Source organism: Saccostrea cucullata, unplaced genomic scaffold (genome assembly GCF_032062105.1).
Source record: "Saccostrea cucullata isolate Sc308-1 unplaced genomic scaffold, CSIRO_AGI_Scuc_v1 ctg1027, whole genome shotgun sequence".
In the NCBI taxonomy this organism is placed as follows: domain Eukaryota; kingdom Metazoa; phylum Mollusca; class Bivalvia; order Ostreida; family Ostreidae; genus Saccostrea; species Saccostrea cuccullata.
In genome coordinates, this window is record NW_026927829.1 from 221,106 (window position 1) to 236,827 (window position 15,722).

A 15,722-nucleotide genomic window follows, 5' to 3' on the forward strand; every position below is an offset into this window, starting at 1 on the left:
AAAAGAAAGGAGAAGCAAAGCAGTTTATTAAAAGAAAAAATGAAGGAGAACGGTTCCTCTCCGTCCTCGCCCCCCGAGTATTCAGGACCAGGTGAAGGGGGCCAAGGTAAAGCCTAGTAGCATAGGATTTATTGATTGATTGTATAATGTTTAACGTCCCTCTCCAGAATATTTCACTGATATGGAGACGTCACCATTGCCGGTGAAGGGCTGCAAATTTAGGCCTATGCTCGGCACTTACAGCCTTTGAGCAGAGAGGGATCTTTATCGTGCCACACCTGCTGTGACACGGGGCCTCGGTTTATTCGGTCTCATCCGAAGGACCGCCCCTTTTAGTCGCCTTTTACGACAAGCAAAGGGGTACTGAGGACCGATTCTAACCCGGATCCCCACGGGGCAAGTGTATACATGTAGTAGCATAGGAGGACGAGATAATAAGTCAGTCTATATCTATTGCTATAGCAATATAATGTTCTGGGAATATGAATATTCAAAATTATATTGATGTCAGAGCAAGCTGTTCAATAAATTGCGTTGATTCAAAGGGGAGGAGAGGGGCATCTAAGGCGTCATGACCCATTATTCGCCATTTATTGGACATAAAAATTCAAAACTATTGGATATCAGTGAAAAATGTAAAATAAAGAATAACTGAAAAGAAAAAAAAAATGTTGTAATTAATGTATCTTGAGGGGGTTCCAGAGTTTGGTTATCGTAAAACCTGTTTTGCAATCTGGTGATGCACCGTTCTCAAATTTGAAACTATCTGCCAAGAAATAGTGGCATGATTTATATATATGAATATGTATTGTATATTTCACAATTATTTCACAAACTATCGGTAGAAACATATCATACAATCATATATAGTATTGTATCTGTTTAGAGAATGTATATATTCAACAATATTTTTCGTCAGTTCATTTCTCCTACGCAAAAAATGGAAAGTGAAGCAATAAATTAATAATTTTCTTTTTTTCCAAGACTCCCCGCCATCATACGATGATATCTTTAGGCAAAAAGTTTCACAAGCTCCAAAACGGAAGAAGGAATCAAATGCTTATATCAAGGATGACAGAAATATATGGGAGAAGTTTCACGAATGTTTTGAAGATTCGGGTAAGTTTATGTTAGATAAGAAAAAGAAATATACAGATATATAAATGTATGTAATTAAATATGAGTGATCCTTTAAAAACGATATGATTTTCTTGTCATTTTATAATTCAAAAATTAACTTACGAAATTTTCTTGAAATCATAATTTTCTTCATTACTGCAGTAGTTGAAATATTCGACTCCCGTGTCGCAACGGTTGTTGGCACAAGATATTGACAATTTAATAGTGATTAGGGTCATTTTGGCCGAGTGTAGGTCTAAATATTACAGCATTTCTTTGGTAAGCTGTTTCCCAACATGAATGGAGAATTCTAGAAGAGTATTTTTTTTCGACAACGAGGATAAAATCAAGTTTTGACGCATTATTTTTTTCAGTATTACAACAGATTGTTTGGCTGACAGTTTTGGCATTTTCAATAACCTATATCACGTTTGGTAAGTTAATTAAAAAAAGTTTATGTAATTCATTATAATTTTACATCGTTAAACAAAAATTGTGAACACAATTTTTTCTAACATCTGGCTGAACATGCAGTTTTCAATATGACTGCCACAATAAAAGAACAATTTTACATTTTAGCCTTGTACATGTAGTTATACAACTAGTAATTTTCTTCCTGAATTTTACAAGCTGTTCAATCTCGTAAATAGAAATTGAATGATCACAGACGTCATGTACTAATATTAATACTTCATCTAGGACCATTACCAACTTAGTTTTGACTTTCACTAAGGCGTAGCATATTCGATTCTACCTACATGTAATTAGCTACTGAAATTTATACAGCTTTCCTTCACTGTTAAAATATACATGGGATAGAAATCCGGCCAAAGGTCAACTGGTTTAGTAAATAGCCAATTAAAAGTTTTCTCATGGCACAAAGGTGGAGCATAAGTTTTCTCATCGTTGTCAACAACAATTTAAAGTTCCTGATGTTATTAATTTCTTAACCAATGAGAATCTACTAGTATTCGCCATTACATAGCGCCGAAAATGCCACGTCCTACGAAGAGTCCAAACTAAGGTGAAAATCGTCCTATTTCTTTTTTTAACGTTTCATACATTCAATAAAAAAGCTATGTCTTCATATACAGTTGTGTATTGATGCTGGAAAAATCCATCCAAATGTATTTGTTTACTTTGTTCGGGATTTATGTCAAAAAGAGAATATTGTAATCGGTTCCTATTTTTTTTAATTACGGAAGATGCTAAGGATACATATATTTGACAAGAAAGGAGTCTTTACATGTACGACAGATCAATATCGCTTAACTGATATAGAATTCTTCAGTGTTCAATGTGTAGAACCTCCTTTAAGTTAAACATGTACGAGATATAAGTTCAGTTTCAAGTCAATTTAACCATAGAAACGTTGGCATATTTACATGTAAGTTCAAAATTGGTGAAAATTTGAACGTAAACAACAAATATCATAGAAATCTACACTTAATATATTATTTATATGTTTTAGCTTAGATACGCCACATACATAACATGTATAGCTTTAACCACTGTCATTTTAATTAAAGGATCCATATTCAGAGGAAATTGTACATTGAAGACAGTGAACTCCAGGAACTCCAGCGGAAAAACCGAGGAGGAACACGATATGACAACTTTTATACAGGCAGAGGGCGGGGTACTGTGTGCCACTGTCATCTTTGTTCTCTTCTTCAGAGTTCTAGCCTTTTTGGAAAATCGAAATCCCAAGCACAAGTCTCAAAGTAATATCCAGGAAACTCAAATATGTATGGGACGCGTGCTTTTTATCAGAGCTGCATTGTATGTTGTTAATTTTGCCTTATGTATAGCAGGTATTTGATGAATTCATATATGTATACCTTAATTTTAAATATATGAGTTTTCATGTGCCAATTTCTATGAGTTTTTTCTTGTAATTGTAATATAGTAAAATTTAAAGTTGCACATAATCTATATTTATATATACATGTACATTTTACTTCTGTTATTCTGAAAAATTGGGATATTCCTCTTAAAATAAACATAAACAAGGAACATGTTTTCCCGTTAGAAAAAATACATCTTTAAAACAGAGCTCGATTTTTATCAATTTATTTCAGGGGCTGCCAGAGTTATCCCTGCATATACCAGCAGGAATGCCTCGTATAAAGTTGAGTGCGATAATGTTTTCTTCAGTTTCTATTTTTACGCGAAGATAGTGCATTTGTCTGTGTTGATGCCGTATGCTGCCTATATCCTGCTATCCGTGTTTGTTATGCCTGTACATCAAAGTAAGTGTGCAAATTCTTCTTTATTTGGCTTTTTTCCTCAAATATCTGCATATAAATTTCATGATCTTACAAAGATGTATATTTCTCTTGCAGTTTTTGCGTGGACCCTGAGGTCCACGCAGTAAATATATAAGCGAGGTTAAACCGGATGCCCTGGGCAAACCACAGGCTACGCATGCGCGAGAATGCTAGAAAATTCGCACCTTAGGTAACTTGCCCGTAGAATAATTCGACCTATTCAAATTAAAATATACCATTCATTGGCAAATCGCGCTTTTAATTCTGCATATCGCATTTACATATTCATTGGCAGATCCGATTTTCAAGGGTCTAAATTTTTTTTAGAGTTTTCTTAAAAGTGAAAAAGTTTTAAATTGAACTTATGAATTATGTGTGTCTTCTCGTTAAATTAATATTTTCAACTTTTGTTTCAATTTCTGTAAATCGTTCATCTCACCAAGTGCCTCATTTTCATTTAGAACGCATGTAAAATATAATTGGAAACAACTGAGAAATCTTTTTTGTGTCATCACTTACTGTGACATAGGACCTCAGTTTTACGGTCTCATCCGAAGGACATGTCTCTACATTCCGCAGTGGGATTCGAACCCGCGATGTAAGGATCATATCCTTAGTCTGCGAATCTAGAGCATACGCTCTAACCACTGTGCCATTCGGGCAACGATTCAAAACGTAAAAAAACTCTCTAAGATTAAATCTTTTATTTTCTAATACCCAGGTTTCAGGAAACCCCTAACCCCGGAAACCCCCATCACTGGCCATCAGGTATTATCCTTGCCACATCTGGGACTAGGAATGTCCACCACCCTTGCGTCACTAAAAATTTGAGCCTAGTTACGGCCTTGCAAACTAAACATTGATTCTATGGTACAAGCATTTTAAGATACATTATATAGATACATTTAACTTAACAATCTGAATGAAAAACGTCATTCAACGAATAGAGATGGCTTTTAAAAGATAAAGCAAGTTTTCGGCGGCATTAGTTTTGCGCATAAAGGCTCGCAAAATCATTTAGTGTTTCAGCGAACAAAATATCGTTTGATAAAGGTCTGTAGCAACGGCTTTTAATATGTGTGGGTGGAAGCTCCGACAAAAAAATCTGCGTACTACAGAGCTGTGCTTCTCGTAAACCATCAGATCTCTATTTTTCATGATAAATTTCTTCCGTATAAATCCAGAACAGATGTCAAGTCCAAGTCAGTATGAATTACACGTAGCAAATATTTTTTAAACTGATAAAACTAAAGGTCGCTAATCGGAGATAAAATTTCACAATTTTGCTTTGAGACTACAATCAGTTATAAGAAGGCAGATTATTGTAGAAAAAATGAACATACCTACATGAATATTCCCTACACCTATAGAAATTTTCTTTATTGGATTTCAGTTAGAAAAAACATGCATATGGTCCACGTATTGCAGTCCTTTTTTACAGGACAGCTACTTGTTTTTTTTCAAAAATTACTCTATTCTAAAAATTGCGTTTCTTCAAACAGAAAGATGGCTGTTCAGACGGAAATGGCGTCAGTGGGTCAGACTTATTGATGCAGACCAAGATGGCGTCATCAGTGCAGACGATATGGAGAAAACAAACGCCAAATTTGAAGAGCTAAGGAAACTTTTCGGTGTCAGAAATTCAGCATTGTCGGCTGCAAAACAGAAAAAATGGTGGAATGACCATATATTTAAACTAGGACCTGGAAATGACATATCAGTAAATGATTACATTTATTACTTGGAGGGAACAGTTGGGGGAGTGGTTCCCAGTGCGAGACCGAAGAAAGTAAAGCCAGTCGTCACAGGATTTTTCGATTTCTTTTCAACGGGAGAATATAGAAAGAAGTCACTCATTATTGGACAAAACGACTTCGTTAAGTTCTGGACTATTCTTGTTGGTCTGGATGAAGTTCAAGGCAAAAAACTGTTTTTAAAGAATTTCCCCGCTCCTTTTACAATGACACATTTCATGGAGGATTTTGTGAACTTTTTATCAAATGACGAATTCCTTGATGAGGTTAGCTATCGGGTGTTTAATGTTCTTCGTCATCGAGAATCACAATCCCGATGCTGTGATGTTTGATATTATTATCATTTAATCTTATATGTTATAGCAACATACCTTTATAAATATATTCTAGTGAACTGCATTTCCATTTTTTTGCGAGAGAGATAATGTCTGTTGCACAGATCCTACTAATCTCTGTTGAGATTCTGCTGGGCTAGATATTTGGACTGACGCCGTCGCAGAATCTCTGGACGACTATTAATAATTCACGTCTGGAAATTAGACCCCAACTTCGGCCGACTATAGCAAGAATTATTCACCTAGACCACACTGCCGTTCGCCTTAATTAAGTCATTTAGTTGTTTATTTGACTCTCTGTCACCATTATTTCTTCATAGCTTACCATTTAGGCAATATAAGCCAGGTAAATCCCAACATAAAAATATTCACTGAAATCTCCAGTTCGAAATATGGCTCCCGTGACGAAATCGTTTACCTCCTCAAATAAAAGAGTTCCTATAGTCTGTTTTTACCCTATGTGATGTTCAATAGCCACAGTAGACTTGGTTCAGAATCACATAGGGTAAAAACAGACTATAGGAACTCTTTTATTTGAGGAGGTAAACAATTTCGTTGAACGACTTTGTGATTTTTTTAAGGTATGTGTAAACTGTTCACTTTTGATTTGATTTATCAAGAGAATATCAATATTATTCTATTATATATATTTTATTGGTAAAAAAAGTTACAATTTTAGGTATAGATACAAATAAAAATAAAGCAGTCCTGTTAATTTTTACAGTACATGAATTAAATTTTGATGAGATTTTGCTTAAACGTTATAATTACGGACTCTGATTCTTGTACCTGCAGCTAATTATATATACATAAAAACAACCAAAATATTTCTGTTACATACATCTGTTTTGATAACATCTTTGCTAAAATTTTCGAATGCGAAAGGTATTCACAAATATTTAATGAAATTGTGCAAATTCTTTAACAAAAATCCCCATAATTTTCCTTATTTCAACAACCATGTCAGCAATAATCGAAAAGATGGTTACATGTGTACACAATACCAAGGGACATTGTACATGTACGTGTATGTAATGGTCATAATCTGTGATGTCATATCCGGCTTGTAATAATCAATTGCAACATCCATGTTAAAAAAGTATCCGGAGAGATAATTGTTATAAAATCTCGGCCATTTTCCATACAATGTTGATAATCAGAGATATGTTTTAGCACAGATTATGAAGCAAAACGATCTTGGAATTATAAAGCCAATAGAGGTATCTTTTCTCATTTTTCTTATCAATGTATCTCTTACAAAAACCAAATCTTATAGATGAAATGTAAGCTTGAACATGGACGAATAGTTTTTTTCTTATCTCATGCATAGTGACATGCATTACTTTTAATTTATGAATAAAAATGAGGGAGTAGTTGTTCATACGATCTATTTTCAACATTAATGATTTTCAAATTACATGTCATTAAACATAAATCATTCTGCAATAATTATCTGAAATTACTTCATATTAAAGAAATCCAATATAGATTAAGATTAATATAGTTGTACAAGGAACGAAGTAACTAAATGCCTTTAAATACTTTTGATTGCATTTCATTGCAGTCACGCATTATTGTATAAGATTGTATACTGCACTGCATAACTTGTGACTAAGTGAGTAGCCCTATATATATAGGGACCGTCAGACAAAGCGAGAGACCGATGAAATACAGCTGACAAATTTTTTTTATGAATCTTGTTCAGCTTTAATAAATTACATAATTTTATTATTTTTATTTTTACATTATCTGTACATTACTTTTTGGTTTGATAATAATTTAATATTTAATATCGGCATAATTTCTACAATTTCAATAAAGGCATTTCCATCCTCCTGTGATGTCAAAGGTTTTTGCAAAAATTATTAATCTAAATTCACACCTATCGAAAATGTATCTTTTAAAAGGATGTTTTTCAATAGGTGTAATGCAAATACTTGTTAAGAAAGAGAACTATGAAAACGTTTATTTTCTATATTTAATTAATTATTCAACCTTTAAAATCTTTTCAAGGACAATAACTCCTCCTGTATTCAGGCATTTTCATTAGTATAGTACTACATATTGTGTAAAATCCTTTCCTGATATTTTCAATTCTATTATTTTATAAAGTCGCAATTACTTTGGAACTTTTACCTGTAGCATTATAACATAACGTTTTTAACCAGTTTTTACTTAACGTTTATTATATTGTTCACTAAAAATGAACGAATTTTAATCCTGAGATACATGTCTGTTTCATATTGTTTAGATTCTGCAAGAATATGGTAACCTTTACATTTTTTTTTTCATTAGTTAATTTTTAACAATAGACAGTGAAAATAAATGCAGCTTTACTAGTTTGAACCCTTAAAACTATGAGGATGTAAATACCTTAAAACCGGGTAAAAACGTCATAGAAGTGAATTGAAATTGCCAAATGATTCTGTAAAAGGTTGTGCCGATTTATAAGCGGGTCAATGACAAATTTCATCAAAATAAGCTTTAAAAAGTTAACAACCGACCTATAGGCGACTATACGTGGTTCATCAACTTTCTTACAAGATCATTTTTTCCCTTTTTTGAAGTTAATTAGTTGCAATGGACAAAGAAAAGGAAATCCTGGGTTTGTCACTGAGTACTGGTGGTTCCTACCCCTCTGCTCCCCCAACAATACCGACGGAACATGGTCCCTCCCAATCAACACCACAACGTGGAAATTCTGACCAACTTCATCAGTATCAAAGCAACATGGCATCTGCTGAACCCACTGTTACTGTTGTAAACGAGCAAGCCATTGAAATCAGTAGGTGTATTTAGGTTAATTATCTTTCATGCTTTGTATCCATAGTATTATTTTAATTTTTAGGAAGACAAAGTTATTGAAGTTAAATTGTATGAACAACTGTACAACGTATGAAATCATTATTCTGCAAAATCTCTAGTAATCTAGTTAAATTTTCGCAAACTGTAGTAAAATAACTGGTTGTAGAAGATTTAATTGCATCGTCTAAAAGAAAAAAATGAATAATTAATTTGCAATTTTACATTCCGTGGATATAATGATTTTATATCTATTACATGTAATACAAAGAAAACGAACCCTCCAAGAATATTTTCAATATAACATACATGTACATGTACCGTGAAAACTGTCTTATCCGACACCTGAATAATCCGACACCCTGTCTATTCCGACATAAAATATGTCTCCCAATGTGTGTCGGATTAGACACGTTTCACTGTATTAAGTCATATTTACTCCATTTTAGACGCCCCTCCCTCTTATGATGACATTTTTGCCAAAAAAGTTTCAGCGACTTCTAAGCAATGCACATCAAGTCCATACCTCAAAGACGACAGAACTGTTTGGGAACAATTCCACGAATGCTTTGAAATGTCCTGTAAGTTTTCAGTTGTATTATCCACATCATGACACCTGATCCCATTCTTATTTTCAGACGATTTTGCTCTTACAACATGTGCAATATATCAAAATTTGCATATCGAAATAATGATTTTTGGGCTTGATCATACCTAATTCACATTCACATATACATGACCTTACGTTCTCTAAAAATTTTTTTCTTATTTGACATGATCCATATTTATAACCCTAAATCAGCCAAATAAAATTTTTACACACAATTATTTCCGTAAGCAAAAAAATTGAAGATTCAAGATTTTTAAATCTCAAAGGTATTTCAATATACATGTACATGTATAAATAATATTATAGCAGAATTTTTTTTATAGTAAGCCTTTTTTATAATAGTCACTAATTCTGCAATTTAAACTTCATGATAACTTTAGACTGGATATTAAGTTTTGTTAACCGAACATTGTCCATTGATTTAAATTTATTTTAAATTTTGTTTTTTTTTTCAGGTTTGCAGCAGATTATATGGCTGGGAGCTCTTGCCTTTTCTATTTCTTACATCTATTACGGTTAGTTTTAACAGATATTGAAGAAACGCTAATAAGGTATAGCTTTTATCAATTTTTTATTGTGTACTCTGGTAAATTAAAATGCCTTTAATTTTTAGAACTAAATATATTAAACACCCAAACATTCATTATATGAGAGTTTACAATATACTGTAAACCAATCTTTATTCGCAACGACTTTATTTCGCGATTTACTAGAGGAAAACTAGTTCACAACGATTAATTTTCGCGATCAAGCCAAATTTGGTTTTGTTATTAATGTACACAGAGACTTTAAAGACCGATTCACGGCGAAAAATATTCGCGATGACAAGGCTCTCGCGAAATTCGCAAAAATTTCTCGCACTCAAATTAAAGTTGGTTTACAGTATTAAGTTTTACATGACATTTAATACAGGCAACATTAGATCATGTTCAGGAGTTTAACCGGATGAAACATTAGTATTATTATGTTTACTCAAAGGTGACCGGAATCTTACTTAAAGTTGGCTGATTTGCACAGCTCACAGTCACTATTCAGTGTATGGAATGATAAAGGTTCATCAAGTTAAATTAATTTGAAGTTACAATAAAAACAAAATAAATTTCCGGCATATACTGCAGGATGTTTATATTCAAAGTTAATTTGTTTTCAATTAGATGATTTGTTTTTTAGTTAAAAAATAAAGAGTAACAGATATTATAAAAATTAAAACAAGTTAAAGCATTCCTCTTTTTTAAAAAAAGGTTTGAAATTCGCTGGAAAATGTTACTGGCAGAGGTTCAACGACAAAGGAAAAGTTCAAGAAGAGGAAAACCTCTCAGGATTTATCCAGTCAGAAGGTGGGCTCATATGCGCCACAGTTCTTTTTGCTTTACTGATTCGATTACTTGCCCTGTTGGATATGTGTCGAAAACATCATCATTCTCGAAGTGAACTTGAGGGAAAGAAGAAATGTGGTGGATATTTGTTTTTCATTGGATTGGCCTTGTATATAGCTAATTTCGCAGTGTGTATCGTAGGTATGTGAAAAAATGAACAATTTAAAACCATTCCAAGTATTTTGTCTATGCTTGGTTTGGTTTTTAGATTATGAAATCAAAAGCAAACACAAAGTTAATTTAGCAAATACAAATGTTTGAAACAAAACTTATTCTTTGTTGAAAACTGTAAGAACAATAAACAAATTCTGTAAGTCGTTATAATTCCAAAATGTCAACATTTCACCATATCTCAAAAAGTACCAATTGCAGTGGTTTTTATTTCACGATGCAGGAAATAAATTCAAATTTCGTATAAGCATTTAAACGTTTTTAAGAACTAAAAATAACATTCACGGTGGGTTAATTTCGCGAAGAAATGATAAATCGCTAACATAGCAAAATAAAAACCATCGTGATTATTTGCCAATCTACAGTACTTACTGATCAATGAATTAAAAACCTGATTTCAACTACTGGGTACACTGGAATACTGTCATTATTTTTTCATTTTTCTATGGCTTTGCGAAATACATGCACCGAGATTTTCCCATCTCATAACATCATGACCAGGGAAACACTGTGTGATGTTTTCCAACCATTTATTATGTACATGTACCTTTTTCCATTTGTCTACGTGGTAACTAAATGTTTTCAAAAAGCAAATTGTACAAAAGTTGATCGAGATCTTTTAAAACTTTTTCAAGAAGATTACAGAGATAGAAATCATGTATTCAAATATTAAAATTCTTATTATATTTTTTTTTCAGGAGCCACAAAGATTATTCCTTTAGATGAGAAAATTGCAGATAACAAAACGTACAGAGTAACTTGTGATCCAGAGTTTCAGAGCTATTATTTCAATGCCAAAGTGGGAGAACTGAGTGTGCTGATGCCGTACGCGTTTTACGTTTTGATCTCCTTGATAATAATGCCTGGTATACAAAGTAAGATTTCCGATCATAAGCGTGTTTCATAAGAATTTTTCTGAGTTTTTCGCCGTATATTATTATAGTCTGTAAGTTAAAATATATGAAGTAATATCAGAGATTGTGATGTAAGTTTCAACACAAAGATGTGATTTGTCAAGTGGAATTGAATGTGACTATTTTTGACAAACAGTGATGAAATATAATGAATACCCGGATAAATAATTAAAAGAAATATTGAATGGAAAGTTAACTAATCAATAAAATTTCAATATAAACAACTTTGTTTCTCAGGTTAAGTAAACGGTAGCACAACAAAGTCATCTTGAAATTTATTAAACCTTTTATTTGATTTTGATTAGAAATAAAGCCAGCAATGGAAAAATCATGAAATATCTAATAGATGTACACTGTAACTTCATTGCAATTTTTTTTCTATTCAACGCGTTATTATTATATTTCAAAACATTATATAAACTGTTGAACTATTTAGTCAAGATTATTTTTTTTATATAAAACAGAAAAATGGTTTTTGAGACGTAAATGGCGTCAGTGGGTCAGACTTCTTGATGCGGACCAAGACGGCGTCATCAGCGCTGACGACATGGAGAAAACAAATGCTAAATTGGAAGAGATAAGAAAACTTTTTGGTGCCAAGGATACAGCATTGTCTGCCGGTAACCAAAAGAAGTGGTGGAACGAAAACATTTTTAAAGGCGGTCCCGGAAAAGACATATCAGTTGATGATTACGTCAGTTACCTTGAAGGAACGGTAGGAATGGCACCTCCACATGAAAGAAATGGAAAAGTGAAGCCAATGATTACCAGCTTTTTCAGCTTTTTCTCTACAGAATATTATAGGAAGAAAAATCTTATAATGAACCGAGGAGAGTTTTTGAAATTCTGGACGATCCTTGCAAATGTTGATGAAATTCATTGTAGAAAAATGTACACAAAGCATTTTCCAACACCCTTTACAATGCAATATTTCTTAAACGATTTTGAAAGCTTTCTTGCAAATGATACCTTCTTTGACGAATTTGCCAATAGGATTTTTAATATTGTAAGATACCAAGGCCGTAGATGCTGCAAAGTCTGAAAACGCTTGAATCCTCTACCGTAACTGTGTTTTTCTATATATTTAATTACACTTGAGCTATCATTAATTAATTAATTATAACAAGCTAAATAAAACACTGTCCATTTCTAATGCATTATATATTTGTTTGGATTTTGTGTACATGTATATGTATCATTGATGAATTTTACTAATACTTGTTTTTAATTTAAATCTTATCATATGATTTTTTTTTGTCAGTCTGAGGAATAAAAGTGATGAAGATTTTATAGGTTTATTACATAGATGACTGTTTGTCTACTGTAAAATAAATTCATAATAAAAATTTGAGTGTTTTCAAGATTTCCTGGTCCAAGCGCTGTACATGTATATATCGTGCAATCATGATCCGAATCTCTATTGGTACCCACCTCCCATTCCTCCCCGAAATTTTAACACGTTAATATCATTAATTGGCATTTATACCCCTAACGGTCCATGTACAGTCAACCCTTGTGTGACGCTCTCTAGGAATAGGGCATATTTTATTAAAGGATCTAATTTTCTAAAGTTTTGTCAGGATGTTTTATTTTTTTTTGTCAGGATTTGTTTTAAGTCCAGAATAAATAACCAGACTGACTTTCCAGCTAATAAATAAACATACTTCCAGTTTACAGGTTTATTGTTCATAAGATACTCAAAACATGCCAACATAACAAACAAAGATTAACTTTGCTATACAACATTATTATGCTTCCTGTCAGTTTGTCTCTATATAACCCATACCCTACTATTCTCGCATAGTGGTCTAAGGATTTATATAGCGTAAGCATACTATGCCGAAATAGTGCACGGCCTTGTTTTCTGAATAAAATTTTTCAATGCACACACCGGGAATCGAACTCACAACCATGAAGTTGCCAGTCCGATGCCTTATCGATTACGCCACAGAGACGATCACTGCTTGGGAGAATTTTATTAAATATATAAACTTAATTTATACAATTGACACAAGAAGGAGAAAATAGACAAATATTATTTGAAAACAGTTATATTTATTCTAAGGAATCTTAGATAAATGTGTACAACAAAGTTTCAAACTAATTACATACAGATCGTTTGATGAATTGATATCATGGGGTCATTAAAACGCTTTTTATATAGCGCTTGATTGAAGGATGTAAAAGAAAATTATCAATATGAATCCACATCTGTAAACAAATCAGTCTTACTAACAAAACAGAAAATAAAGATGAGTATCTTTGGGACAGAAAATCCTGACTTATTTAGAGAAAATACTAGTAACCAAAATAACTAAGCATGCAACTGATTTTAACATGGAGATTTTGAATGAGTTTTTGCAAGTGCGCTGTGTTACCACCATTATTTTCAGGAAAAAATCAAATGGATTGCCGCATAAATAATAACAACAGTCAGCATAATAATAACAATAGTGTTGCATTATGCATGTACTATGCCTAAATAGTAGGCAGGGTTTGACACATACACCCGCCCCCGGCTCGGCCACCAGTGTCAAACCCTGCCTACTATTTAGGCATAGTACATGCATAATGCAACACTATTATATAAATATAACATTGGCTTTGTTCAATATAATTCTTATAAATATGGAAATAGGGGTTTTATTTAGTATATATCCTGGGAATAACCCTTGATATATATGTAAGAATAAACGAAATTATACTCTTATGCCTCATGAATTATTAAGGGTCTCTTAAAATAATCAAGAGATCTCAATAATTATCCACGAAGTCCAGAAATTAGAGATATAATCTCTAAAATATCTAGAAAATTATTGTTAGTAAATTGACTTTTATAAAAATAAATAGTTCCTAGTTCTATTTCAACTTGATTTAAGTTGGTAATTAATTAAGGGATTGACCCATTAATTAAATACACAAATTCCTAGTCCTACTTCTGTAAAAACTGATAATTTCGTTAATTTACGCTAATTAGGTAATTAATTAAGGGTTTAACCCATTAATTAAATTACCGTATACCTAAAGATAGAAAGAATAACCTTCTATTTCCTTAAACTTACTTCAGTAAAATTTAGACGTCTTGCTAGCTCAAAATAAAATGTCGAAAGTACCGGAGAAAGTATACCGGCTGTATTTATACACCAATTCCTCAACCGGAGAAACCCACGCGCAAGAATGGAAACCACCGGAGACACTACCGGTGCTTCCAATCAAAATGATAAATACAACTTTAATTACAAATAAAATAACATAAGTATAATCATTTAACTACAAAGAATCTTCGTCACTCAAATAAATGCCAAAACCCGGAAGAAATCACAATCTACATTCAAAAAGACCGCCAGACGAAAATACAACAGCTAGTGACCTGGGGTCAAATGCATGAATTACTACATTAGCGCCATACATCAGTTCCGGTAAAATGGCAGTATACATGTGACGAAGGTAAATAGAAGATACAAACTTTGTTATTTACATGACATATCGATAGCATAAAACAATATCCTTGCAGCACTGGCATATCAATAACTTGTACAGAGTAAATAAGCTATAAACAACAATGCATCAAGTCATGAACATTAATTTACGCCTTGTTATAGCAAAACACCAAGGACATGCTAACAGAGGGGTCGTATTACAACACAAAATACTACGAAATCAGCTGATCACAAACTTAGATAAATCAATAGCATTGATAATGACTACAATTAATAGTACTAATATTTATATAACAATTATACACATATTGTGACTCCACACTTGTTTACTTGAGCTTGATGAGATATGCTAATGTTTAATCAGATCTAATGCTTTAATCAATAAGAAACTCACGACTGGCTGTAAATGCAATATACGACGGTTGATCCAAAAATTAGTGAAATTTCTTCATGTTTTATTTATTCATTTGTGAAAATGGTGGAAAATTATAAATGAGAATATAGACACTTGTTGCTTTTTTAAATAAAAAAATATTTTAAATAGCTATGACAGAAAATTAATGGCAGTTGCCATAGAAACGGATGTTTGAAAATGTGGGAGAGACATTTACTCTTTCGTTATCATTTTTATTCTTGATACGTGGAATTAGAAAAAATATCCCACTATAAGTGGCACAAAAAATGAGAATTGTATCATTATTACAGTTGCATGATTCAATCTTCGTGTGTGAGCTTTACTGCTTTATGTAGAAATTAAGCTTTTTAGTTGATGTTTTATTGTTAAGCTCTAAATTGTTATACTAACGTCAAACCAATTTATAAGTTTTCTGAAAATCTTGGGAGCACTCTGACTTAAACGCGTATACTACTGATACAGACTGGAGAAAAATGCATTAAGCAACTGGTTTTCTAGTGGCGTGAGAAATTTAAG

The 15,722-nt window shown here is 32.6% G+C and overlaps 2 protein-coding genes across 3 annotated transcripts; both read left to right on the plus strand.

The window, feature by feature from the left end:
- LOC134275608 (uncharacterized) lies at positions 1-5,486 on the plus strand. 2 transcript variants are annotated; one of them, XM_062757874.1, is made up of 6 exons: positions 1-106; positions 985-1,119; positions 1,494-1,553; positions 2,649-2,933; positions 3,201-3,371; positions 4,892-5,486. In XM_062757874.1, exons 1-6 carry the CDS (start codon positions 40-42, stop codon positions 5,473-5,475), a joined length of 1,302 nt encoding a protein of 433 aa, XP_062613858.1. In that variant the 5' UTR covers positions 1-39; the 3' UTR covers positions 5,476-5,486. The 2 variants fall into 2 exon arrangements, with proteins under 2 accessions (XP_062613858.1, XP_062613860.1); XM_062757876.1 differs by lacking the exon at positions 1,494-1,553.
- A 2,572-nt stretch (positions 5,487-8,058) lies between these two features.
- LOC134275614 (uncharacterized) lies at positions 8,059-12,412 on the plus strand. Its single transcript, XM_062757882.1, has 6 exons — positions 8,059-8,263; positions 8,730-8,861; positions 9,346-9,405; positions 10,132-10,407; positions 11,136-11,312; positions 11,816-12,412. Exons 1-6 carry the CDS (start codon positions 8,059-8,061, stop codon positions 12,391-12,393), a joined length of 1,428 nt encoding a protein of 475 aa, XP_062613866.1. The 3' UTR covers positions 12,394-12,412.
- Positions 12,413-15,722: the final 3,310 nt, after the last annotated feature.

What these genes read in the sequence shown, in the direction of transcription:
- LOC134275608 (XM_062757874.1), top strand. Translation starts at nt 40, where the DNA reads ATGAAGGAGAACGGTTCCTCTCCGTCCTCGCCCCCCGAGTATTCAGGA. An exon ending in CGAATGTTTTGAAGATTCGG is followed by an intron (nt 1,120 to 1,493) that starts GTAAGTTTATGT and finishes TATTTTTTTCAG; the next exon opens with TATTACAACAGATTGTTTGG. An exon ending in TGTTATGCCTGTACATCAAA is followed by an intron (nt 3,372 to 4,891) that starts GTAAGTGTGCAA and finishes TTCTTCAAACAG; the next exon opens with AAAGATGGCTGTTCAGACGG.
- LOC134275614 (XM_062757882.1), top strand. Translation starts at nt 8,059, where the DNA reads ATGGACAAAGAAAAGGAAATCCTGGGTTTGTCACTGAGTACTGGTGGT. An exon ending in TTTCGCAGTGTGTATCGTAG is followed by an intron (nt 10,408 to 11,135) that starts GTATGTGAAAAA and finishes TTTTTTTTTCAG; the next exon opens with GAGCCACAAAGATTATTCCT. An exon ending in AATAATGCCTGGTATACAAA is followed by an intron (nt 11,313 to 11,815) that starts GTAAGATTTCCG and finishes TATATAAAACAG; the next exon opens with AAAAATGGTTTTTGAGACGT.